This window comes from Salarias fasciatus, chromosome 18 (assembly GCF_902148845.1).
Source record: "Salarias fasciatus chromosome 18, fSalaFa1.1, whole genome shotgun sequence".
NCBI lineage: Eukaryota > Metazoa > Chordata > Actinopteri > Blenniiformes > Blenniidae > Salarias > Salarias fasciatus.
Window position 1 is genome coordinate 1,825,105 of NC_043762.1, and position 26,813 is coordinate 1,851,917.

The 26,813-nt window shown below is 46.9% G+C and overlaps 1 protein-coding gene across 1 annotated transcript; it reads left to right on the top strand.

The window, feature by feature from the left end:
* Positions 1–740: 740 nt before the first annotated feature.
* LOC115405374 (potassium voltage-gated channel subfamily H member 6-like) lies at positions 741–26,813 on the top strand. Its single transcript, XM_030114939.1, has 22 exons — positions 741–816; positions 2,863–3,093; positions 18,667–18,831; positions 19,129–19,549; positions 20,035–20,049; positions 20,548–20,702; positions 20,829–20,920; positions 21,158–21,277; positions 21,481–21,653; positions 21,760–21,898; positions 22,048–22,185; positions 22,292–22,446; positions 22,533–22,774; positions 22,891–23,090; positions 23,208–23,295; positions 23,387–23,551; positions 23,691–23,812; positions 24,436–24,507; positions 25,408–25,501; positions 25,573–25,771; positions 25,949–26,330; positions 26,778–26,813. The coding sequence occupies exons 1-22, from the start codon at positions 741–743 to the stop codon at positions 26,811–26,813; spliced, it is 3,480 nt and encodes a 1,159-aa protein (XP_029970799.1).

A 26,813-nucleotide genomic window follows, 5' to 3' on the forward strand; every position in this document is an offset into this window, starting at 1 on the left:
AGTAACGTGTTATCTGGATTAAAGTCATGCATTTTACACTGATCTGGCTAAAAACTGCAGTGATGAGTTCAGTACGCTGAGCTCAGATCTCTGGAGCGCCAGATTGAAACTTTCAGAGCACATTTGGTGACTCTTCATTGAATAAAGTGGTGCAGTTTTGCATATGTTGAGGAGAACAAGGTGGATTTCCTCTCCATAATGCTGACAATATGAAGAGTGTGTCAGAAATGGGATTTAATTTGACTTTAACCCTTTGACAGTGACCATACATGCATTTACCACAAACGTTCTTGTTTCTTTAAATAAAACCATGATGAATTAACGGCATGTGGAAAACACATCAACTCTCATCTCAGAAAAAAACACATTAGGAATTAGGAATTTACTTGTTAGTAAATCCAGTATGAATTTATCCAATTTAAGATGTTTTTAGAAATTGTGAAACACGAAAATAACATAAATACCTCAAATTAATGTCATTTAAAGGCGTGCCCTTCAAATAATTAACTCTCCAAATGCCCCCGTTCCCCCGCTCTTGCTGCAGCCCCTCACAAAAAGCTTTTTGGATCTGCCCCTGCTGCAGCCCCAGCTGTGCCCTACACCTGCTGTTTGGACCAATCAGAGGCCGCGGTTTCCAGATGGGCGGTCCCCCGCAGGAGGACTCAGCTGTGACAAAGCCCCCCCAGCCCAGTCCAATCAGCTGATCCCTCCAGGAGGTCTGACAGGGGGCTTGTGCCAGCATGCCGGTGAGGAGGGGCCACGTGGCCCCCCAGAACACCTTCCTGGACACCATCATCCGCAAGTTCGAGGTGCAGAGTAAGTACAGGGTCCCTGACCACACCTGCAGCGGTGGGGGGCTTTCGCTTCCATTTGACTGTTATTACCAGACTGTTTCCCACTTCGTGCGATTTCACTGTGGTTTCCTCTTCAGGAAATGATTTGCTTGCTTCCATTATATTTGCTATTCATTATGAATTAAATATAAATTAAGCATCTTCTTAACTAGTGAATCATCCTGAAATAAATCTGCTTTCCTTTTTAATATAATATATCACTGACATAATGATTATTTCTACTCAGAAAGTTTTCAGCATTTTTAAATTAAAATTGTGACATATGATGAATGATGTACTCTGAAGCATGTCAGTGATCACATAAGAATTATCACAGCGGCTTCAAAAAGGGAGCACACAAACATTTACAACAGATTTAGAAACAATTCAAAAATGTTGAATTGATTGGTTATGATATGGCTTTTTGTAGATGAAATTCAAACCTAATTATGTCAAATGAATGTTTCTGTGGCTCCAGACCTCACTGCTCTTTCTCTCTGTGGACCCAGTTTGTAGTTTATTGTCATGCTCCGGAGTTTTAACCTTCTGCCCTGTAGTCAGGAGATGAAATGTGGACGTAATGGAGTAAAATGCATCGTTCAAGAGTTCTGCTCTTTCTAATGTTTTGGAGATTACATATATTGTTTTGCAGCAGGCTGGGAGATGGCTGGTAGAGAAGTGTTTGCTTTAACACTTACACAATGAGAGGGATTATTCTCATCCAGAAAGTGAACTTTAAATATGGAGGAAATATGTTACTGCTGTGACACAAATGAATTTTTCTTATCCAATAAGAGCTCATTGAAGGGAATGATAGATTTTTTTCTCATTCAGAACGGTGGTGTGCTGGTGCAACTTTTGCCTTCATATCCCAGACTGGTGCTTTTCCAAGTGGAAATCTTAAATTTACTGAAACTTCTGCATTTCTCTGTACAGTTTTTTTTTTTTATTCTTAAATTCAAAGTGCTGGTCTCCATGTTTTGACTCACGAGGGAGCTTCTTCTTTTCACAGTTGTTTTGCATCTCATGAACATAGAGAGATATTATTAAGATATTTCAGATAGTCGTCTTGCTCTTCTGGCAGCAACGTGAAATGATCCTGAAATGTCTCAAAGAAAATAAAGCGCAATCTGAAATCCTGTCGCAGTGTTTTTCGTCTGAACACTTTGGATTATCGCAGCAGGTTGAAATTCACTGTCTTTGTTTAGTACTGATGCTAAAGCTGTTAAACCCGTGAGCCATTAGAGTGGAAACCATTGAACACTGGCTGATCTGACACCCGTGCCACTGCAAAACGAGCGTCCTCATGCAAAGTGAGCATTACCGAAAACATTGACATGACCTCCCATAACCAGCGTTAATGTCTGAGCAGCTCAGCAGCAGCTGGAGCTTTTGTTCCCCAATAATCACTCAATATTAACCCTTTATGGGGCATTCAATACTACCCCACACCCGAGAGAGTCACATAAAGGTTTAAAGTCAATGTAAAACACTGCCATGTGGTAGTTGTGCACAAGTAACTCTGAAAATCATTATATTGATGAAAATAACACTTTTTCTTTTTTCTTTTTAACCATTTCCGGTTTTCAAAGTCCAAGCTAAATAAATTTCTTTGCGTTTTTGTAAAATATTTTCTTTATATGTGTCTAGAAAGCCTCCAGCTCTGAGCCTGGTTCGGCTGGTTTCTTGTTTTTAAGAGTTTCTTCCTTTACACGGTGTTTTTATTCTTGCTCATGTTGAACTGTTGAGTACATCTCTATAAAAGTTGAATTGAATTTGAACTACAAAAGTATACACCAAATATAGTGTAATAAAAGCATTGAGCAGTGCAATGCCTTGGTTTTTGTTGGTGTTCTTGTTAATTTAGAATAAAATGCAGCAGGTGAACTGACTAGACGGAAACAAAGAGGGCAAAACATCATTATCTCTTATGTTCACTTTCCAGATTACTTGTCAGCTCAGTTCTTCGAGTTTTCCCAAAAAACCTGCACGGTTCTCTCACCTGAGCCTTCTTTTATTTCCTGCGCAGATCGAAAGTTTATCATCGCCAACGCCCAGGTGGAGAACTGCGCCATCATCTTCTGTAACGACGCCTTCTGTCAGATGTGCGGCTACACCCGGGCGGAGGTGATGCAGAAGCCCTGCACCTGCAGCTTCATGTACGGGCCTCACACCAGGAGGCCGGCCATCGCCCACATGGCCAAAGCTCTGCTGGGGGCCGAGGAGAGGAAGGTGGAGATTTCCCTTTACACCAAAGCAGGTAGGGAACGACACTCAACGTCACGCCGGTGACACATTAACAGCTGTGTGATGAAATTCCAGGTATAAAATGATAGAACGCTGCCCTTCAAACCTGCTGCTTGGTAAGAAAGACCCTCAGCTCCTTTTAAACTGTAAAAGCAAAGCAGTCAGCAGAGCAACAGAGTGTGAAAATTGAAAATGAAGAGTTAACACAGTAGAGACACAGAGGGGCGACGCTGAAAGAGAGAATCAGTGCAGCCCAGGATTAGTGCAGGCGTACAGTGTGACCGTGAAGGACGAGTCAGCAGGACATTCACCACATATAAAGTTGTTATGGAAAAGCTGGAGAACTCTCACAATAAGTGAAAAGGACATGAGGAAACACACACCTTCTTCAGCCGAGATTTAAAGAAGTAAGGTAGGAAGCTGAACACTCAGGATCCCCCTGCAGCTCTGCAGCCACTCGTGGCTCTTCGGTCCCTCTGCTGCAGCTTTACAGCCTTCAAGGGGAAAACACGACGTCTGCTAACAGACTGGCTTTCACTGCTAACCATACGTTTGAGTCAGAATCAGGAGAACATGCTGGAGAAAGGCCAAACAGCTGGTCACATGACCCGACGTCTTCACGTGTTTTAAGAATATGAGGAAATGCAGTGTTTTCTGCATTGTGTCATGATATGGGCTTCATAGGGATGAATTATCTGAGCTGGCTTGACTTTACTCAGTGATGAGTCAAACGGGCTCTGTGGGATTTCACTGTTTAACACACAGGCAGATGTATACAGTCTAACCCCGCCCCCTGGGACGAAACACATCTACCCAGCGGTGGTTCCTTGGTTCATATCAGCGTTTTGCCCTTCAGTTCTTGTGCACACAGAAACAGGAGTACAGCAGTGTCATTGGCAAGCTTTAGGTTTAATGCTACTGCAGTCGATGAAGCGTGGCCTCAGCAGGTAGGGAGAGTGTTCTCTTTGAGTTCTCAGGGGAAAAGGGAAGGTGGAGAACATCATTGTCCTCTGTCCTGGTCTGTTGGACGGAGTCCAGCAGAGGGCTCGGGACATGTCCCTGAGGCGCTCCAGTCCTGAGCTCTGTGGGGAAGTTTGTCTTGGAGCAGATGGAAGGGTGAATGCTCAGGTGGTGCAACATGACGCTAACCTGTGAGAGAGGATGCTGGATGGTGTCAGCGCTGAGCTGTGACTATTGACCATGGAACCCATCTCTGATTTACCTCCCAACAAAGGCTGTGGCTCAGAGGGGAGGGAGGAGCGGCTGCTGATAGGAGAGCCTGATGTTTGGTGTGGGAGTCGTTCTCAAGGTCAGTCCAGGGAGTCGGGACCAGGAGGAAAATAGGATCATTTGTTTTCATTACAGCACAAGTTCCATATCGGCTTAAAGATATTATAAACTAGTGGATTAGAGATGAATGGAAGGAGCCAACAGATTATCCCCTTCTCACACACACTGTTGTGTTTTCATCACTCCAGAGGACACGATGGAGCCTGGTTGTTGGAAAGAAGGATTTTAAATTCTTTCGTAGATTGCACATGAAGCCAGTGAAGAGACGCTAATACTGGAGTGATGTGATCTCTCCTGCTGGCTAATGTCAGTCCTCTCACTGCAGCTTTTTGAGTCAGTTGAAGACTTGATCAGCAGTTGGTGAATCACAACAGCCTCCTCTGGAGGTGACAGATGCATGGATCCATTTTTCAGAGTCAGTCTGAGTCAACATGCTCCTGATGTTAGAGGTCCTGCAGTGTTGAAGGAGAAGGCCTGGTCCACAGTAACTCCCAGGTTCCTGACAGTAGTGTTAGAAGTAATAATAATAATAAGTAATGTTATCCAATCATCCAATAGTAGTAAAAATAGAAATAGTGCTTTATTCCCAGAGGGAAATTCTGGAGTTGCTCTGATCTGATATCACTCAGGTTGAAGGAAGTGGAGGTTTGGATGCAGGGAATGAATACAGTCCTCACAGTGACAGGAATGCTAGTGTGTGTGTGTGTGTGTGTGTGTGTGTGTGTGTGTGTGTGTGTGTGTGTGTGTGTGTGCGCTCCACAGCAGATGGTCTGTGATTATGATATCATTAAGGTAGGGAACGTTAGTATGTTTCTGCATTAATCCACTCCAGCGTCATCGCTAACCCTCACCTGTGTCCTTCACCTGTTACAGGTACTCACTCACACAGCCTGCCGCACTGTTTGAAAGACTGCTATTCAACATGAAACATGCACACTAATGAAAATATTTAACGACTCAGTGCATTTCCCAATGCAGGCTGAAGTTGAAGCTGAAGCGGCTGAGTCGATGCTTCTACTGCTGTGCTCCGGTATATCCTTCCATGGAGCACTGTGCATGTGCAGGTCTGTGTATCAAAACATTATTTTAACAGAATGAAAAGAAAAACATTAGGGATGGGACGAGATCTCGTGTCACGAGATCTCGCGAGATCGCAATGCCGCTAGATCTCGCGAGATCCAATGCCGCGAGATTAAGTACGTTTATATAAGGCAAAAACTCTTTATTAACTGGAATATTGACGGAATAATACATTACATGGTGCACAGCCATATAAACACGTGCAAAACCCTGAATGTGCTCATATTCATATTTAAAAACCCGGTCGAACAGGACATGAAATACTGTTCTGCGCATGTTCTATCTGCAAGGAATCTTGGTCTTTTGAGTCCACGAACTACTTGTGATACAGTTTAATTGATACGACGTAAAGAAAATGTGCGGAAACAATCGTTCAGTTCTTCTCTTTTATTGAAAAAACGCTGCATCGCATCAATGAACATTTTGCCACGTTTTACCGGCTCACACTCTTTTTCTAACAACATGCAGAGAGAGCCTGCAGCAGCTGCGGCGCCCTTCTTCCTCTGTGGTGTCTGTGTAAAATAAGGTTGAACATGCAAACAGCGCACCTAGTGGCATGAAGTGCAAATGCAGTCATGGCGTCGTCTGTGCGCCGCGGTTGGAATGGGAATAGGGGAACTAGGCGGCCGCCTCGGGCGCAGTGTACAGCGGAGGGCGCCGTGGCCGGACAAGGGGCACTCCGCCCCGACACTCCATGCTCCGACGCTGCATGTGAGTACCGCGCTGCCCCCCACACCTCAACCCCCCCCCCCCCCCCCCCCCCCCCCCCCCCCCCCCCCGGGTCTCGTGTCGTCTCGATCTCGTGGACTCAATCTCGCGAGACATCTCGTCCCGTGAAATTTGTGTCTCGTCCCACCCCTAATAAGTACCCCCTGTTAGTAGCTGCATGAAGACTAGGGTTGAGCTTAGTTAGTCTCTGGGTACATAGCTAGCGGGAAAGTTTTAATGTTTACTGTGCGCCCGGATATTAACACTGATAATGGCTTCTAAGGCTGATTTTGTTCAGTCTCCCTCGGAGGAGTTGCTGACAGCTGTCAGAGAGCAGCTTCTGGAGCTCGCTGAGCATTATGAGCTCTGTTTGTATCTGTTGACTGTGATGTGGGAGGTTACACGTTATTCTGATGTATATCCGCTGTGCACCATCACAGCTAATCTGTGGTAAAGGCATTCACTCAGTTTATGAGCATATTTGGGATACTGAAAACCATTCAGAGTGACCAAGGGTCAAATTTTTCATTACGCTTGTTTTCAGAAGTGTTGAAGCGGCGTAAGGTCAAGCATAGTCAGGCTTCTGCTTACCACGCACAGAGCCAAGGTGCTCTGAAACATTTCAGCCAGACTCTCAAGTCCTTGTTGCAGTCACACTGCACTGAGATGAATCAGGACTGGGCGTGTGGACCCCTGACGCTGCTCCGGGATGTGTGGCTGGTCGCTGACCCTCCTTTAAAGTTGATTGATTACGTGAATGGTTTTCGACACGGACTACGCGGCAGGGCAGGTGGCTAAGCAGAAAATGGTGAAATCCCAGGCAAAGATGAAACGTTTGTGATTGCTGCTCTGACAGACGCCAGCTGTCTGAAGGTGATCAAGTGTTGGCTTTGCTGCCAGGAGTGGGGTCACCCTTTCAAGCTAAGTTTTTGTGACCTTAGACTGTACTGCATCGGTTGTCTGAACAAAACTACCTGATCTCTACCTAGGGCTGGTTAATCTGTCTGATTTTTCAAATTTATTGAGGTTCTGGTTCGATTACAAACCGATTTTCGATTATTAATGATTCTTGATTCTCAGTTACCGATTGTTTTGCATTTGACAACAGTAACCCAAATGTACTACAAAGCTATTGCACCATCGAAACAGTCGGCTGCCAAATTACTCAACTTCTCTTTTATTGAGCAACAACTCAAAGCACTTTCTGTATTATCAGAATTATTTGTTTTTACTCAACACATGGGAAAAACAGAATAAAAAAACATGGAAAACGTATTTCCTTTGGAGGTAGAACTTTCTGAACAATGCAGTGACGAACACAATACACTAACTTGTGAGTGATCAAGTTCTTCTGAATATTCACTGTTCTGGAACAACCAGATTCTTGTGGAGGAAGACCAGCTGGTCCACATGTTGAGGAGGGAGTGTCTCCGGTGTGCGGACACGATGCCCCCTGCAGTGGAGAACACTCTCTCTGCAGCAACGCTCGTCCCTGGGATGAGTATCGTTTGGCCAGCTTGGACAGGAGAGGATACACATGATGGCTGGTGCTCCACCACTCAGGCGGTCATCAGTGAGCGGAAGTGAAGCGGCCTCCAGATACTTCCACACCTCTTCCTCAGCCCTGGTTTGTGTTGACTTGGGCTGCACTGCGGTGACAACACGAACGGTTTGACCAAGCAGTGCAGTCAGAGGATGGATTGGAGGTAGAGGGCATGGCGGCGCCGTCCTCCTCCAGCTTTGGGATCCATCTCCAACCTTGTCAGTGGTGTCACCCTCCTCCTCACCACCGTCCCCCTCAAGCGCTTCAGCCTCTTGCCTCGCCACCTGACACAGGGAAACGACAAAATAAGACAGGTTAAAGCATTCCTATTTCTAAATTATTAAGAAAATACAAAAGCATCATCATAATTCAGTGGACTTACATTTTAATTTTAAATCCCAAGTCGCATTTTAAACTCGGTAAGCTTTCCCAGTGAGACTGAGGCATTCAGTTTTTTAGTTTTAGACTGGCAATGTTTCTAATGCGAAACATTCTATCCATCCGATAAATGATCATCTGAAGTACACTGTAAAAAAAAGAAAAAAAAAAGTTGCTTTTACAGGAAAACACTGGCAGCTGTGGTTACCAGAGAAATCCTGTGCTGCTGTTTATTTTACGGTGGATAACTTTACAGATGAAATACATAGATTGATTTGCAAGAAATGGAATCACAGCTGAATTAATATTAAAAAACTGTTAATTTTGCGTAAAGATATTGTATATAAATAGACCGTTTCCTATATATCTTGCATGCAATAATAGTTTATTGTGCATCAATAAATTATAAAATTAACAGGAAAATATCAAATAAAAACTAATTCAAACTGGTAGAACCACAGTAAGACTCTGCATTTTAAATGGAGCTGTTCTGTATGTTGTACATAAAATCTACTCATAATATGCTGTATTTTTATGTTTTAATGATTAAGTTATAATGTAAAATATACTTTAATACCTGCAAAATCATTACTACTACGCATAAACCAAATCATGCAAGAAATACATCTTGAGAAAAGACAAAAGAGGAAAATATCACTTTGAGGAAGTTTATTGAACAACTGAATGGATTTTTTTCAGTGTATGCAACATCTAATGAAGCTACATGTTTGTTAACTATAACTGCATCCAAGTTGAAATATTGTAGAAGATTAGTCTCTTAAATCTGTACATTTTTCTGTCACTTAAACTAAAATTAGGTGCCAGGTGCACAACAGCAACCCAGTTCAATCAAAATGAAGTTTACCTGCTAATCTTAACATACACCATGTAAATTTCCAGGTGGAGGGTCTGTCCTCTTCTTGTCTACATACAGTTGTTATTGCTTTGTCTTGAATGTTCCACAGCATGGCATAAAACATGCTTTTCTCCATGGAGATAATGCTGTGATGCCAACAGGCCAGGGGACAGCGTGGAGCAGCCGGCCCCCTCACAGTAAGAATGCATGTTTGTTAAGGTATTAACAAACTCTCCATCTGACTGACACACTGGGACTGTAAGTGAGTGAGTGAGTGCATTTAATTGAGATAGGTACATAATGTATTTATGTTTCAGAATCATCCAATGCAACAGAACGCAACACACACCCTGCTGTAAAGGCTGTCACCACACACACACCTCTGTATAAGCAGTCTAGAAACACAGCAGTAACAGTACTCTGCTGGAAAAAAAAAACCTGTGGAACATTCCTGCAAACATCTTCATAAACTAAGCAGGTGGCTGGCCCTCTACCAGACTTAGTTCAATGTGCACCTTTAAGACTTTAAAAGAAAAAGTGGATATTGCAGTGTTCATTTTTTCAGAAATTTTTGATTTAGTCTTAGTCTAATTTTGCTTCGTCCTCGTCTTCTGAAATTGACCAAGCGCTCCAAAAGTAACAACCGAATACTATCTTGGCTGTGATACCATTGCACTTAAATACAGCAATATAACAATTTTGTTTATCTTCTACAACTATATATATTTGCAGGCACTATTGGTTCCCCTTCCAACGCCGTTGCTTGCTTCACAGTGCAGTGAGGTAGTGAACTGAATACAGAAAATGAAATAATCCTGAGTCTGGTTTGACAACGATTATAACAAGGATCAATGAGCTGTGAGTGCAAGACAAGTGAAATATTTCATAGATCAACAAAATATCTTGTGCTGCTGGCTGCTCTTCAAATAGAAAAAAGAACAAACTAATGACAGCACAGCATTCATTTTTGGCATTTGGTTGTGCACACTACTAGCCCACTACGTTTACTTCACTACATAAAACGCAGTCAATATTTTAGCACTGTAGCAGCAACGTAACAATTCTATTTGCTTTTGTTCATTTTAAGAAAAGCGCTTCGCTTCAAAGTGACCCTTCCTCTGTCGCGTTTTCCTCTTGTGAGATCAGCTGCGACGCTGAACACCCTTTCAGCAAACGCGTGAGAAGCTGGCATAGCTAACAAGTGCACTGCAAAAGGTTTCAAACTGTGATAAAAAAATGTCACTCTTTTCCAGCAAAAAGCCAGTCGCTGTCTCGTCTGTGATCAGATGTGCAGTTTCTTCCTTGTACTTGATAATCTGCTTTTCATTCGCATGTACCGTGCGCGCGCATGGTACCTGCTTCCGGGAGGATCAGCCACCCGTGACCATTTGGCTCGTTCTAATTGAATTTCTGCCCAACTGGTCCCACACAAAGAGAAGCTCTGATTGGATCTCACATCTGTTCGTCCCACCCTAACATTTTTGACTAACATGTCAGAGACATGGAGACAACTTTTCGTCTCCGTCATTATGCATACACTTTGCGTGTAGTCTAGTCTTCCTCTTCGTCCTTGAAAAAGCTTCACTGACGAATATTTTTCAACTTAGTCTCAGTCTACGAAATTAACACTGGTATATTGTGCCTTAATAACCATAATACACATTGTAGATTTAACAAAGCAAAAACTAAAAGTATCTCTTCTCAAACAAGCAGTCAGCGTCCACAGAAAGAGGCCATATTCAGGTTTGACACCCCTCGTGATCAGAGAGAACCTGTATCAGGGTGAGGACGCGAGGGTTCACGCTGAGACGACGCTTACAGTTTTTGTTTTTGACTTTGGTTCCTTTTTCCGGGTTTATCGAGAAGAAACACCTGTAGAATAAAAGCATATTAAGCATTTTAATTGGCTAGTTTTAAACAAAAAGACAAAATATACATAGTCATGGACAACAATGTTGGTTCCCCTCAGGAAATGCTAACCCACACCCAGAGCCAAGGCTAAGAGTCATACCCAGACCGTACTCACCTTGGAAGAAACTCCAGAGTTGAAGCCAGCTCAGACGGATAATGAACGTTGAAACAATAACAACATGCTAAGTTCATCAAACAAAAACGGCCACTCCTCTCTAAGGTATCTGACACTTTTCCCCTGGTTGACATGTTGACACGGTGCGTAAAAACTGGACTTCATCAGACATTTTCCCTCCTCTGGGTTGGCGTCAGAGTGCTGGAACATTGCCTGAAGCTTTTCCATCTTCTGCTGCTGGCTTTCCTGAGTTTCTTCACGGTACAGAAATTTTTACATTCCATTTAATGCATCTGTAAGTGTCCTGCATCGCTGCTCTCTCTTCTAATGGGTTCTGATCTGTGTCTGAGTCATCAGCCTGATGTTTTCTTTTTCTTATTTTCCGTGTCGAAGTGCGTCTCACATTTTCGATTCTGTTTTGCAACTGTTTGACAAGGGAATGGTAGCCTGTTCCAACAATATCGCCCCAGCTTATTGTGGTGGGGGAGTTTGAGAGCCCGCATGACCCCAGGAGCTCTGTTGCCGGGGGGCTTTATGCCCCCTAGTAGGGTCTCCCATGGCAAACAGGTCCTGAGTGACGGGCCAGACTGAGAGCAGTTCGAAAGCCCTTATGAGAAGAGAGACAGCAAAGATCGTTATGTCGCCCGGTATGGCGCAACCGGGGCCCCACCCTGGAGCCAGGCCTGGGTTTGGGGCTTGTAAGCGAGCGCCTGGTGGCCAGGCCTTTGCCCACGGGGCCCGGCCGGGCTCAGCCCAAAGGGGTGACATGGGCCGACCCTCCGGTGGGCTCACCACCCGCTGAGGGAACCGTAGGGGCCGGGTGCAGTGTGGATTGGGTGGCAGCCGACGGCAGGGGGCTCGGCGACCCGATCCTCAGACACAGAGACTGGCTCTAGGGACATGGAATGTCTCCTCGTTGGGGGCAAAGGAGCCTGAGCTTGTAAGGGAGGTTGAGAGATACCGGCTAGATATAGTCAGGCTCACCTCCACGCACAGCCGGGGCTCTGGAACCCAACCTCTGGAGAAGGGCTGGACTCTCCACTTCTCTGGCGTTGCCCGCGGTGAGAGGCGGCGGGCTGGTGTGGGTTTGCTTATAGCCCCACAGCTCAGCCGCCATGTGTTGGAGTTCACCCCAGTGAACCAGAAGGTCGCATCCCTGGTCCTTCGGGTCGGGGACAGGTGCCTCACTGTGGTCTCGGCTTACGGGCCGAACAGCAGTGTAGAGTACCCGGCCTTCTTGGAGTCCCTGGGAGGGGTGCTGGACAGTGCTCCGACTGGGGACTCCATGGTTCTACTGGGGGACTTCAACGCCCACGTGGGCAGCGACAGTGAGACCTGGAAGGGGGTGATTGGATCGCATGGCCTCCCTGATCTGAACCCGAGTGGTGTTCTGTTATTGGACTCCTGTGCTAGTCACAGTTTGTCCATAACAAACACCATGTTCGAGCACAGGGGGGTCCATAAGACCACCTGGAACCAGGACACCCAAGGTCGGAGGTTGATGATCGACTTTGTTGTTGTCATCTGACCTCTGACCTCGTGTTTTGGACACTCGGGTGAAGAGAGGAGCAGAGCTGTCGACCGATCTCCACCTGGTGGTGAGATGGATTCGCTGGCGGAGGAGGAAACCGAACAGACTTGGCATACCCAAATGTGTTGTGAGGGTCTGCTGGGAACGTCTGGTGGAACCCTCTGTCAGCAGGGTTTTCAACTCCCACCTCCGGGAGAGCTTCTCTCATGTCCCGAGGGAGGCTGGGGACATTGAGTCCCAGTGGACCATGTTCTCCACCTCCATTGTCGAAGCAGCTGCTCGGAGCTGTGGTCGTAAGGTCTCCGGTGCCTGTCGTGGCGGCAACCCCCGAACCCGGTGGTGGACACTGGAAGTAAGGGCTGCCGTCCAACTGAAGAAGGAGTCCTATCGAGCCCTGTTGGCTCATGGGACTCCAGAAGCAGCTAACAGGTACCGGCAGGCCAAGCGAACTGCAGCCTGAGTGGTTGTGGAAGCAGAAACTCGGGTCTGGGAGGAGTCCAGGGCATCGGGGTGGGTGGTTGTGGTGGTGAGGGACTGGGGGGTGGGATGGATAGGTGGGTAGATAAGGGGGTAGTGGTGGTGGGCTGTGGGGGTTAGGGGGTTGGGGAAGGTGGGTGTGTGTGTACGTGCATGTGTATATGTGTGTGGGTGGGAAACGTCTTGAGCCTAACCTTAAATGTGGAGACTGTGTCTGCCTCTTTGACACCACTTGGAAGCTGGTTCCATAAAAACGGTGCCTGATAGCTAAAGGCTCTTCCACCTAGTGTCCATTTAGAGACTCTAGGAGTCACCAGTAACCCTGCATTTTGAGAGCGGAGTGCTCTGATTGGTTGATAAGGCGTTAAAGCATCTTGGAGATAGGTTGGAGCCATCCCATTTAGGATTTTGTAAGTGAGGAGAAGGATTTTAAATCTAACTCTAAACTCGACTGGAAGCCAGTGAAGAGATTTTAGAACGGGAGTAATGTGTTCACGTCTTCTAGTTCCGGTCAATAATCTGGCGGCCGCATTTTGAACCAACTGAAAGTTTTTTAATACACTTTTTGGGCAGGCTGCGAGAAGGGAGTTGCAGTAGTCCAATCTAGTAGAAACAAATGCATGGATGAGTTTTTCTGCATCGCTTCTAGGTAGAATGTTCTTATTTTAGCTATGTTGCGCAAGTGGAAATATGCTGTTTTACAAGCCAGGTTGATGTGTGCTTTAAATGAGATATCCTGATCAGACTGATCAAACCTGATCAAAGTGGGACGACACTCTGAACACAGGCGACATGCAGGAGGAAACGACGAAGGATTTAGTCCCCAAAAGAAGGTCAACATGTGAAATTTGGATGTATTTCGGCTATAAAAAAAGACGATACGGAACAAAAAAACGTCCTCGGCCGACAGTGCCTCGTCGTGCTTTCTTCAACACGAGGTAATACGTCAAACCTGTTGGACCATTTGAAACGCCATCACAAGACCCCAGGTGAAACTTCATCTTCTCAAGAAAACAATTACAGAAGCCTTCGCCGGCATAACACCGTATGATAGGAACTCCAAATCATGGATGCAATAACTTTTTACCTAGCGAAAGACATGGTGCCATTGAACACCGTGGATCGTTAAAGAGGGATTTAAAAAAATGATCCAAACGCTTGACAAGCGGTATGAAACACCACGTATTTCTCTCAAGTGGCCATCTCCCCAAATAGAGCTATTCAGGTCATCTGGTGAAAATTCTTCTATTTTTAATATCGCAATATATATCGCAATATATCGCAAGCCCCCAAAAAATCGCAATGTCAGTTTTTTCCAATATCGTGCAGCCCTACCCATAACTGATCTGGGAGCACGGTGAGGACTGTTGGTTAACGTGAACAAATTGGTACCTATTAGATAAATAGGATTTGAACCAGCAGAGGGCTTTTCCTCTGATGCCGACCTCACATTCTAACCTCTGCAGGAGAATATTGTGGTCGATTGTATCAAAAGCTGCACTGAGGTCTAAGAGAACCAGGACTGAGACTAGACCTGCGTCAGCCGCCAATAGCAAGTCATTAGAGACTTTAACTAACGCAGTCTCAGTGCTGTGATAAGCTCTATATCCTGACTGAAATTTCTCAAATAAACTATTGTCCTGTAGGTGGCGGTAAAGCTGTTTAACCACGACTTTTTCCAGGACTTTTGAAATAAAAGGCAGATTTGATATCGGTCTGTAGTTGGCTAGAATATCAGGATCAAGATTAGGTTTTTTCAGCAGTGGTTTGATTACTGCGAATTTAAATGACTGTGGCACATAGCCATTTTCTAGAGAGGTATTTATTATAGTTATGATCGTATTTAAGATAACTGGAAGAATATCTTTGAAAAGCTTAGTTGGAATTGGATCTAGGAGACAGGTCGAAGTTTTAGAAGACATTACAATCGAAGTAATCTCAGCCCCATCTACTGATGAGAAACTATCTAGTATTTCAGGTATTTCAGGTGGAGGCAGTGGCTGGATTCCCTGAGCTTGATCTGAGGAAAGCGCTTCACTGATTTTACCTCTGATGGTTATGATTTTATCATTAAAGAATTTAAGAAAGTCATGGCAGTTTAAAGATTCTGGGATTACTGGTTCCACTACAGTATGACTGTTTGTCAGTCTGGCTACAGTGTTGAATAGAAACCGAGGGTTATTTTTGTTTATTTCTATTAAACAAGAGTAATATAATGTCTTGGCTTTAAAAAGAGTTTGTTTATAGCTTAGCAAGCTACATTTCCAGGCCTTCAGAGATTGTTCTGATTTAGATTTACGCCACAGTCTTTCTAATTGCCGAGTTTTTTGTTTGATAACACGGGTTTCAGAATTAAACCATGGAGCAACGCGCCTGGGTCGATTGGTTTTCAGCTGCAACGGAGCCACTACATCAAGGGCAGATTTTAGTGAGTGCATAGCACTGTCAACAAACTGATCACTATTATCACCACTGGTCAATAAGCTCATTTCTGTGAGTTCACAAGATAATGCAGCAAATGCAGGCTGGATCAATTCTTTGTACCGAGCCACAGATTTTTCAGATAATGTCCGTATCAGCTGAATTTTTATTTTTTTGAGCAGAGTAGTCTTCAATCAATACCTGAAAAGTAATTAAAAAATGCTCTGAGAGTATAGGGTTCTGAGGGAGAACATTTAGGTCCCTGACCTCTATCCCATATGTTAAGACCAGATCCAGGGTGTGCTTGTGACTATGAGTGGATTCATCAACATTTTGAGTGAAACCGATACTATCTAATACTGCAATAAACGCATTACTCAGACTGTCACCAGAATCATCCACATGGATGTTAAAGTCACCTATTATAAGGATCTTGTTATGAGTCAATACTATATTGCTTAAAAACTCTGAGAACTCAGTTAAAAAGTCAGAGTAAGGACCAGGAGGTCGATACACAATAATTAATAGCACAGCTTTTTGATTCTTCCAATTTGGACAAGTAAGCGTTAGTATTAAGTTTTCAAAAGAGTTGAATTTAACATTAGTTTTGGGTTTAAGAAGAAGACTGGAGTGGGAAATCACTGCCACACCTCCACCTCCACCTGTTGATCTAGCTGTTTGGAAATTAACATAGGTTGGAGGGGTACATTCATTGAGCCTCACATAATCATCTTGCTGGAGCCAAGTTTCTGTTAGAGCAAGGAGATCAATGTTATTGTCACCGATAAGGTCATTAACTAACAGAGATTTAGTGGAGATTGCTCTAATGTTTAGTAGACCACATTTTATGTATTTCCTACTGGAAGAGTTATTCTGTCTCGTACAGGTGTTAAGCTTTTTGCCCATTGACTTTTTTTAATGCTTTGAGCACTATGGACAGACTCAGTCTCTGTTAGCCTAGGTAAACCTCCATGCTTGACTTGTAAAAATCCGGGAGCAGGATTAGTGACGGGATCAACAAGATCAACAGAGGAGCGTTCTACACGACTGCTCTGCGCCCGGGGCTCATAGCTGGATTGTCAATTTAGGGTACGAAGCCGATCAGCCATATTGTGAGCTAAGAGGGCTGCACCATCCAAAGTTGGGTGGATGCCGTCCCTGCGGATGAGCCCAGGCTTTCCCCAGAAGGTGCACCAGTTGTTTAGCAAAATAACTCCGTTTTCCTCACTCCATCTAGACAACCAGCGATTGAATGATGAAAGTCGGCTATACATTTCATCATTGACCAAATTGGGCAGGGGACCAGCGAATATTACGGCATCAGACATCGACTTAGCCAATTCACACACCGAGGCTACTTGTAATTTGAGCACCTCTGATTGTCTCCGCCGGGCATCATTACCGCCTGCGTGAATCACGACTCGACGGAATCTCCTACCTTCCTGTTTTAAAAGCCTAAGGTTCCCCTCGATGTCCCCCACTCTGGCCCCCGGGTAACACCTAACCTTCACCGCTGGCAGCTTCACGTCTCTAACTATAGAGCTGCCAATCACCAGCGTGTCCAGTTCAGCCGGCGTGTCGTCGCTGAGGGGAGAGAACCTATTGCAGACGTGAAGCGGTTCTTGGAGTGCTACGTGGCGGTGCTTAGCACTAGCCTTCCTCCGGACCGTCACAAACCGGTCCTGGTCTTGCCCCGGCTGCTCGGGACACGCTGCGGGGCTAGGCTTGCTAACACTCCTCTCACTGCGGGAGTGGGCTGCGAGCCCTGCCGCTACCTGGCTGTAGCTAGCGCTGCCCTGCCCCTCACATCTGCGCAGCCGCTCCTCTAACTCGGTTACCCTGGCCTCCAGCGCTGTCAATACACTGCACTTTACGCAAATACCCCTATCGTCAAGGGAGGCAGGGTTCTGACTCAACATACGGCACACTGAGCAGGGAAGAAAAGAAGACAGAGGGGAGGACGCCATAGCGGTCCCGGCGGACCAAGCCAGTTAGCACGTTAAGCTAGTTAGCACGCCGGTGGCGCTAACGGCCGAGAAGAGATGTAATTCACGAGAGCTCACTGGTCAATCGGGGGCGAAAGTAACCCCGATTTTTGATTGCTTCGTGAATTAACAGTAATAGCAAGAGAGAGACAGCAAGCACTTCAGTCGCTCGCAAGCTTCAGCAAGCTTCACCAACACGGAAAACACTCACCGGAGTGACGTCAGCCCAAGCATGATGATGTTGCCATGGCAACACATGTAACCTCAAATCATCAGGCCTGCAGGCTGTTGGATCCCTTGAACCTGCCTCTACTAACTCTACACACTGAAAACCACAGAATGGCAGTGAGGGCCGTTCACGCCTGGCGTTCGCTGTGTTTACACGCTCACCTCTTGACCACGATAAAATCTTTCCCATCAGAGGACCCCATTACAGCGTTTACATGACAACTGAATGTGGTAACTGGAGTATTGTGTCAGCTTTTATGGCGTAAGATGTGACCCCATCAACTGACGGGGCTGACATACGCATGAAGCTCCGACTGTAGGAAATAGCCCCATGTGCTGTTTACATGGACTGTGATGGGGTCAAAACCTGACTGACATTTATCTCTCAGCTGGATGAATTCCACAGAGAACATTGCTGAACTTCAAATATCTCCACAAATAAAGCAACAGCACACTGTTTGAACCTTTTAATTCATTTTAGTTTGAATTTGTGTTTGCAAATGTGCACGCTGTAACTTTTTTATGCACATATATGTGTGTGTGTGTGTGTGTGTGTGTGTGTGTGTGTGTGTGTGTGTGTGTGTGTGTTGTCTCCAGTCTCACAGCTTTTAGCTCTGTTTCTGCTGTGTATTTTATGCTCTGAATGTGTCTCAGAAGAAAGACTGTTTCCTGTTTGAACCTGATCTGCATGTCGAAATGATGGAACCTGTGATGACAACAAGTCCGATGAGCCACATAGAGACCAAAGCAACACACTGTTTGTAAGACGCTAACATGTGATCCGAGGCTGTTTGATGTGCCAGTCTGGTTGTCTTGTTTCTGATACAAGTGTTTATTCCATCATTCATGCAAGTTAGGGACACATTTTTATAGTCAGATTAACTTCTGCTTTTTTAAAAATAGTCTCAGTAAATGAACTGTGCAGGAATCACTCTCAGTTTTGAGTTCCCTCCCGGGAAAAACAGAAAAATGAAAAATGGCAGCAATCCTAAACAATAACTCTTAATGTCTTGTGAAAATGGATAAAAAGATGGATGTTTTTCATTTGTTCTCTCACCACAAGGAGTGTGTTTCCAGTGTGCGATCGATGTTGTTCCAGTCAAGAATGAAGACGGTCTGGTCATCATGTTCATTCTGAACTTCGAGCTTCCCACTGATCCCAGAGTACCCAGCAGCTCTCCGGTTCAGGAACTCAGCAGAGTGCTGCAGATCCCCTGGCTGACCTCAGGTACGCTCCAAACACTCTGCTGTCACTCCAGGAGTGTGGACAGTGTTCGCCACTCTCCCACACTGCCTCATGAGTCTTCTCATCTCCTTGGTTTTTTCTAATTCTTCCACCATTTCCAATTTGGATGAGCTGTAGCTCTACACAGAAAAGAGAAGAATAAATAGTATTGAAGGTAAAATATCAGAATGACAGGGTAAAGCTAAGAGTAATGTTAAATATTTGAACCAATCAATCTGTGTTTTCATTCTTCAGCCTGTAGAGTAACTTCTCCATGTTTTCCCTCCGTCTGCCGTCCAGCTCGACGTCGACGTCTCCGCCGCCTCCTGCGCTCCCTCAACCCCAGCGTGGGGGTCCTGTCACAGGACAGCGAGCTGGGCGCTCCCCACCCGGACCTCCTTCCTCTGGGACACGAGTCCGTGGCCCTGGACAAGCTGCTGTCCCTCCCTGAGAGGCAGCAGCTGGGAGAGGCTGCAGCCGAGCTCATGCTGTGGGACAGCGAGGAGGACGAGGACGAGGACGAGGACGAGGAGCCGCCGCTCAGACCCCACGACTCCCGCCCTGCCAGGCGACGGAGCGAGGGTGATGGGAAGAACAGAGATAAAGGGGAAGGCTGTGGGGTGCCGGTGGACACCAGGGCAGCAGGTAGAGCCGCTGCCGCCCCGGCTTCTGCCCCCCCGACAGTGGCGCTGCCGCTGGCCTCCGCCCACGCTCCTCAGAGGTAACCCCACCTCCAGAGGCACAGCACACACTGGTCAGGGTACATGTGTGAATCTGTGGGAGTTTCTGGGATGGCCACTGGCTGTCTGGGCCCTGAGGGCCTCTCTGGCCTGCTTCTGATCTTCACAGAGGTCAGAGGTCGTATGCATGACCTTCAGTCACTCTCCATATTCGACATGTAGACTCGTCACCTTGTTGTTCTGTGGTGGGTTAGACTCCTGACGCTCTGGTGTAATTTCATACCTGGATCCTCGGCTTCACGCCCCAGACCACGACCGGCTGTGTTCTCCAGCAAAAGTCCGTAGGATGCCCTCTGTCTTACCTTGACGCAGGTGCAGGAGCCGGTCGTCTGGAGCGTCCACATTCATTGAAAGACCGTCGTATCTTTGCTCTCGTCCTTCTCTCTGCTCTGTTTTCTCTTGCTTGTTCACTCCCTTGTTTCTTTCACCCTCTGTCTCTCTCCCTGTCTTTGTGTCCCCCTGTCAGGTCCAGCAATGCCAGGTATCAGTATCCAAAATGAAGAAAGTGAGAAACCGTGGCATCAAGAGGAGCTTTAAAGGAAAAGCAAAGCAGAAAATTGTCTTGAAATGAATCAAATGACATGCTGTGTTGGAACACTTTTCAGCCAAGAAACTCATGCTGGCTTCACTAATATCAGTTTTATGTTCCTGCAACTTTCATTAAAAGATACTTCACCTGGAGAGAGGACAAACCACCGAGTCGTTATTTTTAGAAGAAAAAAAAAAAGCTGGGCTTCCATTGCTCGTACATTGATCAATCCAGAAACACTATAAACACAAGATCTCTCACTGAGGAGTGCTTTCTGCTTGTTGGTGCCCAAACTAAAGAATGTTATACAGGACCTTGCATTCAGTTTTAAACTCATGACGATCCTTTTCTTCGCCTTGATTTCCTACAGAATCTTCTTTCTGAATTGCAGTAAGACGAGCGTACCTTCTTTCCTTCAGCCGTCAGTTTACCGATGCACTCTGTGTCCAGGAGGCCAGAGGGAGGGAGAGGTCGAAGCGAAGGTGACGGGGACTCCAGGCGAGACGGTAACTGTGCAAACATAAAACATTCTTCATCGATGAACGACGTGAAGACGGAGCAGAACTGCCGGGAAAAGAAGATGCTGCAGAGGCGCAGCTGTACGGGTGAGAGGAAACACACTTCATTCAATAGACTGTCATCAGCAGTTACCACTGCGCAGAATGCAGTAATTTTACCCTTTGAGCTGAATGACGTCAGTAGTAAAACACTGAGGCTGTGCTCTCCCTCAGTCGGCATGGTAACCATTAGAAAGAGCAGCGTTCCCGTCGGGACGTCGGACTCTGATCTGCGCTGCCGGACAAACAGCCAGGTACACACACCAGTCAGAGCCATTCAAGTACTGTTTAAATGAAATGCTTTGGGAGCGTGGAGCTTGACTTCAACTTCTCCCAACAAGATTCTGTCCTTTTAAAGTTTGAGAATGAATCTTACAAAGTCAAGGAGAGCACAACCATGCTGTGTAGAATTTTCAAACGCTCGTCTTGTTGCTGTCAGTGAAAATGCTGAACTTTCTCTCTGATGTTTGGTATGTTCTTTCCTGGCGTTTGTACGGATTCAGCAAATGACTCAGAGCTTACTGGACACCAAGACTGAGGCCTACGTGACTCTGCCCGATGGGGAAATCAGACCTTGCAAACTGATGGACAGAACGCACCACGTCACAGAAAAAGTCACCCAGGTTGGTCCAGCTGATGCGCCACACACTTTTTCAAATATCCCTCTCACATCAGTACCTTCACCGAGGGCCTGGAACCGCCCTGAGGCCACCAGAAACTTCAAGGAAGATTAGAAATGTCTTGAAATGCGGCCTTTTGGCCAGGAGAAGCTCCTCTTAAGTGTGTTTACCTGAGTGTAAACTCTGTGGCCGTTTGAGCTGTGCAGGTCCTCTCTCTGGGCGCTGATGTGTTACCTGAGTACAAGCTCCAGACCCCGAGGATCCAGAAGTGGACCATCCTTCACTACAGTCCCTTCAAAGCGGTGTGGGACTGGGTCATTCTGCTTTTAGTCATTTACACCGCCATATTCACACCGTACTCTGCTACCTTTCTGCTGAGGTGGGTCCAGATTCTCTCCAGCCTCCAACCGCTTGAAGATGAAGCTGCGTTTTAACAGGTTTGATTTCTCCACTTTGTCTGGATTCCTCCTTTTCCTGGTGCTCAGTGAGCAGGAGGAGGCAGCCATGCAGAGCTGCGGTTACTCCTGCTCTCCGCTGAGCGTGGTGGATTTCATCGTGGACATCATGTTCATTGTCGACATTATCATCAACTTCAGGACCACATACGTCAACTCCAATGATGAGGTGAACTGATCCGATTGTCCGAGTCACTTCAGATCCTGTGCTCTCCTCACAGCTGAGATCTAACTGGATTTTTCTGTAGATGTATTAAAGGATCGTGTCCCTGCAGTGAAAATGAGGCTTGCTGTTTGTCTGTGGTGGATTGTTGAAAGGTGGTGAGTCAGTCGTCTCGCATCGCCGTCCACTACTTCAAAGGCTGGTTTCTCATCGACATGGTGGCAGCCATTCCCTTCGACCTTCTGATCTCGCGCTCTGGAGAGGAAGTGGTTCGGGCCGGTGGCGAGGGAGAGGTATGAGCAGGGTGAAAAACAGTGATGGCGGGTCAAGAATACTGAGAAGAAGCACAAGACTTTAGAGGACGGGATGATTTCTGTCATCTGGACCTTTTCCTTAAAGACCACCACTCTGATTGGTTTGCTGAAGACGGCTCGGCTGCTGCGGCTGGTGCGTGTGGCGAGGAAGCTGGACCGTTATTCAGAGTACGGCGCCGCCGTCCTCTTCCTGCTCATGTGCACGTTTGCCCTCATCGCCCACTGGCTGGCCTGCATCTGGTACATCGCTCCACCTCACCAGCCAAGCGCATTCACTCGTGTGTTTCACTCCCTGGCGGTGAACCGGTTTGCTTCCTCGGCCTCAGGTACGCCATCGGTAACGTGGAGCGGGCCACGTCGGCCGGGATCGGCTGGTTGGATAACCTGGGAGACCAGCTGGGGCGGCCGTACAATGACTCGGTGCTGGGTTCGGGTCCTTCCGTTCGGGATAAATACGTCACGGCTTTGTACTTCACCTTCAGCAGCCTCACCAGCGTGGGCTTCGGAAACGTCTCACCAAACACCAACTCGGAGAAGATCTTCTCCATCTGCATCATGCTGATTGGAGGTGATTTCATGGAGGGTGTTGGAGTGGTTCCTCCTCATATTTTGGGGTTGTGGACTCAGCAGACCCCCCTGTGCCTGCAGCAGCTGACTGATCCAGCGCTCGCGTCTCTCCTGCAGCTCTCATGTATGCCAGTATTTTTGGAAACGTGTCCGCCATCATCCAGAGGCTTTACTCCGGCACGGCCCGTTACCACGCTCAGATGATGAGGGTTCGAGAGTTCATCCGCTTCCACCAGATTCCCAATCCTCTCCGGCAGCGGCTGGAGGAGTACTTCCAGCACGCCTGGTCCTACACCAACGGCATCGACATGAATGCAGTGAGTTGGATCTGACTGGTCTTTGGAGAAGCTATCCAAGCCTGTTAGGCTCAGACGGTCTTTGAATCAAAATGAAGCGAGACGTTAACCTTCTGTCTCTGACGTCTACATTCGTAGGTGCTGAAAGGCTTTCCAGAGTGCCTGCAGGCAGACATTTGTCTCCACCTCAACAGGACTCTGCTGCAGAACTGTAAAGCCTTCAAAGGTCGTAAATGAAGCGACAAGTATATGAATCTGTAAATGTTTCTGAATTCAGCTGTAAAAAAGACCACGCACTTGTTTTTGCTCTTGTCCAGGATCTACTAAGGGCTGTCTTCGGGCCCTGGCTATGCGGTTCAAGACCACCCACGCCCCTCCAGGAGACACTCTGGTCCACGCCGGAGACCTGATATCGGCGCTCTACTTCATCTCCAGAGGCTCCATCGAGATCCTCAGAGGAGACGTGGTGCTCGCTATCCTGGGTATGGCTGTATGTTCTCTCAGTCTGTGGATACATGAATTTGTCTTGTTGAAATAATCTGTTGGTTTTGAGATTGTGGGTTCAGCTCCAGCAGGCCATGAAAGTCAAATTGAACACATCCACCGTTTCTCCTGCTCCAGGTAAGAACGACATATTTGGGGAACCCATCAATCTGTATTCACTGCCTGGGAAGTCCAGCGCTGACGTCCGAGCTCTGACCTACTGCGACCTGCACAAGATTCAAAGAGAAGATGTGCTGGAGGTAACAGCTGTCGCAGTCCGGCCGGAGTGTGTTTGGGTGGTGGCGTCAGTAGCCTCCGCACACAGAGGCTGTACTCATAGATTTGAATGTTACGTTTGGTTTCAGTCAGGACTTGAACACGTCTGCAGGAGTCAGATCTTTCCTCAACCTCGACTCTCTCTCTGACTTCATTTCTCTCTGAAGAAACCGCTGATAAATCCAGTGACTGTTTCTGGTGTTTCGGAGACTCGCGTCGCTCTGGGAAGCTGTGACTCGGTGTCCTTGAGCATTGCGCTGAACCGTCACCGTCACTGTCTGTTTGACGAGGTGACTGACTGATGCTGTGGGGCTGCTGCAGCAGAGAGGAACCAGCTGGATAATGAAATCCTGATACTATTTATACGGCATAATATAGTCAGCATGGAACACAGGGCTATATAACAATAACATGAAATAAAGCAAAACTGAGTTTCATAAAGAAATCAATTGATCCAATAGTCAAATGTGTAAAAGATTACAAGAAGGTGTTAAACAAAGACAAAAAAACATGCAGGGATCCGTTTTTATATGCAGCCTTTACTGCCCATAGGTTTTTTTCTTTATTTCAATAGTGCAGCTCACTCTGGTCGGTGTCTGTGTTGCAGGTTCTGGATATGTATCCTGAGTTTTGTGAACACTTCTGGTCCAACCTGGAAATAACCTTCAACCTGAGAGATGTATGTTTCACCGGCGCCTCCTGCTGGACACATCAGACTGTCTGTCAGGGAAGCTGCTGGAGGTTTCAGTGATCTTGACTTGAAAGGCATCCTTTCTTCTGCAGGGACAAATTCATTCGTTTTAAACTCCACTTTTTCATTCAAGCTGCTTTTTAATTCATGATTTCTTTAAAAACAAGAAATAAACGATGGTCAAGTCAATCAAAGCCCCTCTGCTGTCTTCACCTGCTGCACCCTGCTTGTTACTGATTCTGCTTAGTGCAGTCCTGATGGATTATTTCCGGTATTAACTGAGTGAACCTGGTGAATATTGACCCAAAGGTTGTGTAGTTTGTGGCAAATGACCACGTTGTTCCCGTGCTGGTGCTGCTGTGCAGGTGAATAATGACGCTGTGAGTCTTCTCAGCGGAGACGACGGTGACGGAGGAAGCCGGCCTCACAAACACAAACTGTCCTCCGCTCACACAGGTCAGGACTCCGGCCTGCTCGTCTAAAATGCTCCTTTTTTCACATCCGTGGCTTATTAAGTGACATTGTTTGAGTTGAATATCGAGACGGACCACATCACCGTCATCACAGTGTATTTTCACTGCTGTGTGTGTTTGCAGGGGACAGCGTTTCCATGAGGGGTCAAAGAGCGGCGTCTGGATGGAGGAGGAAGCAGTGGGAGCACCGCGGCAGCAGCAAACCAGACCAGCATCAACATATCTTGTATGTTTTGTTATTCACGTCCTAAAAAGTTTAGTGTCTCCATTTTAAATAATCGTGACCATGCTTTCTCTTTTCATCTGAGGCCATGATTTTTACATAACTGACCAAACTGTCAACTCTTGAGTGAGGAAGCAGCAGTTTGTAAGAGAGAGTGTGTGCAGATACGGCCCGGTGTTCTCCGGTGAGGAGGCCCACCCGGGAGATCCAGAGGGAACCAGTCCCGTCCAGACCTGCAGCACCAGGGGCCGCTCCAGCTGCAAGGACGAGTCCCACAGAACAGGCGGTAAACGTTCAGAGACGATCTGAATCACCGGCACGACGCCACACTCGGCTCAATACCTGCTTCACCTGCAGGAGACTCCGGCGTCTGTCCGCTCTGGAGCGCAGAGCCCCCCAGGACCCCCTCTCCACTCTGCCCTCCTCCTCCCCCCCGGACCTCCCACTGGCCCTCCAGCCCCACCACCCCCCCCTGCTCTCCTCCGCCTGTCGTCTCCTGGAGGCAGAAGGTGGATTTAGGCGACCGACTGGAGGCCCTGCAGCAGCAGATCAGCAGGTGGGCTCAAACTCTCATCCACCGTCACACCCAACCCCTTCCTGTTTCTCTGTAGAAAATAAAAGTTGACTTCATCTAATAAAGTTAAAGGACACACACACACACACACACACACACACACACACACACACACCGTGGAAGCTGATCTGTATCCCATAGATGGTGTCTGTGTTGCAGGCTGGAGTCTGGCATGTCAGCGAACATCGGGGCCATCATGCAGCTTCTTCAGAGTCACATGTCCGTGGTCCCACCTTCCTACAGCACCATGACGTTAACCCCCACCCTCCCCTCCTCTGCGTCCCCCGGGGACCGCTCGGCTCCGCCCTCCCCCTCGGACCGATCAGCAGACTCCGACTTCCAGCAGCTCAGAGACGATCAAGCCTTTTTTCCCCCCGAGTCAGACACCTCCGCCTCCCGACCCCGTCAGACCCGTCAGGACCCTTCCTTCCATCTGTCGCCCCTCGTGGCCCCCCTCAGCACCCAGACCCCCCCGCTGCCCGTCAGCCTCCAGCCGTCCTCCGCTCCGGTCTGCTCACACAGCTCCGTCTCTGTTCTGCAGGTAAGAGCGACATTAGAGCTGTCAGCTCGCCACAGATAAAGAAACTTGACTTATTTCCACAAAACCTGAATAAGAGGAAGAATTTAAAGAGCAAGAAGTTCAGTGTCAGGACATTTTCTCTCCTGACTCCCATTCCTTCAAATGTTTGCACACACCTTCTAATTCAATGTTTTTACTTTATTTTCTGGATTATTCACCGAAGGCATCAGATTACTATTGACGAACACAGATGGAATTATGTTGTGAACACAAGTGTGAAATAACTGAAACCATCTTTCATATTTTGGTGATATAAGTTACCATGACCGACCGTCAGCCTTAGAGGTGTGAGGCATGAAATGAATGATTCAAATAAAGTCAGCATGATGGAGCTTAAGCGTTTGCTATTGCAGATGGGCGCTGATATAACCAGGATCTCTGCTTGATGGTCTTTCTCTTTGGTCATAGAGTGGACACAAGGCGCCAGAGGAGCAGGGCCTGTGA

Bases quoted from the DNA above. Each gene is read 5' to 3' on its own strand.
- LOC115405374 (XM_030114939.1), top strand. From the start codon at position 741: ATGCCGGTGAGGAGGGGCCACGTGGCCCCCCAGAACACCTTCCTGGAC. The intron at 22,447-22,532 runs GTACATCGCTCC...CCTCGGCCTCAG, and splicing joins CACTGGCTGGCCTGCATCTG to GTACGCCATCGGTAACGTGG. The intron at 22,775-22,890 runs GTGATTTCATGG...TCTCTCCTGCAG, and splicing joins CTGCATCATGCTGATTGGAG to CTCTCATGTATGCCAGTATT.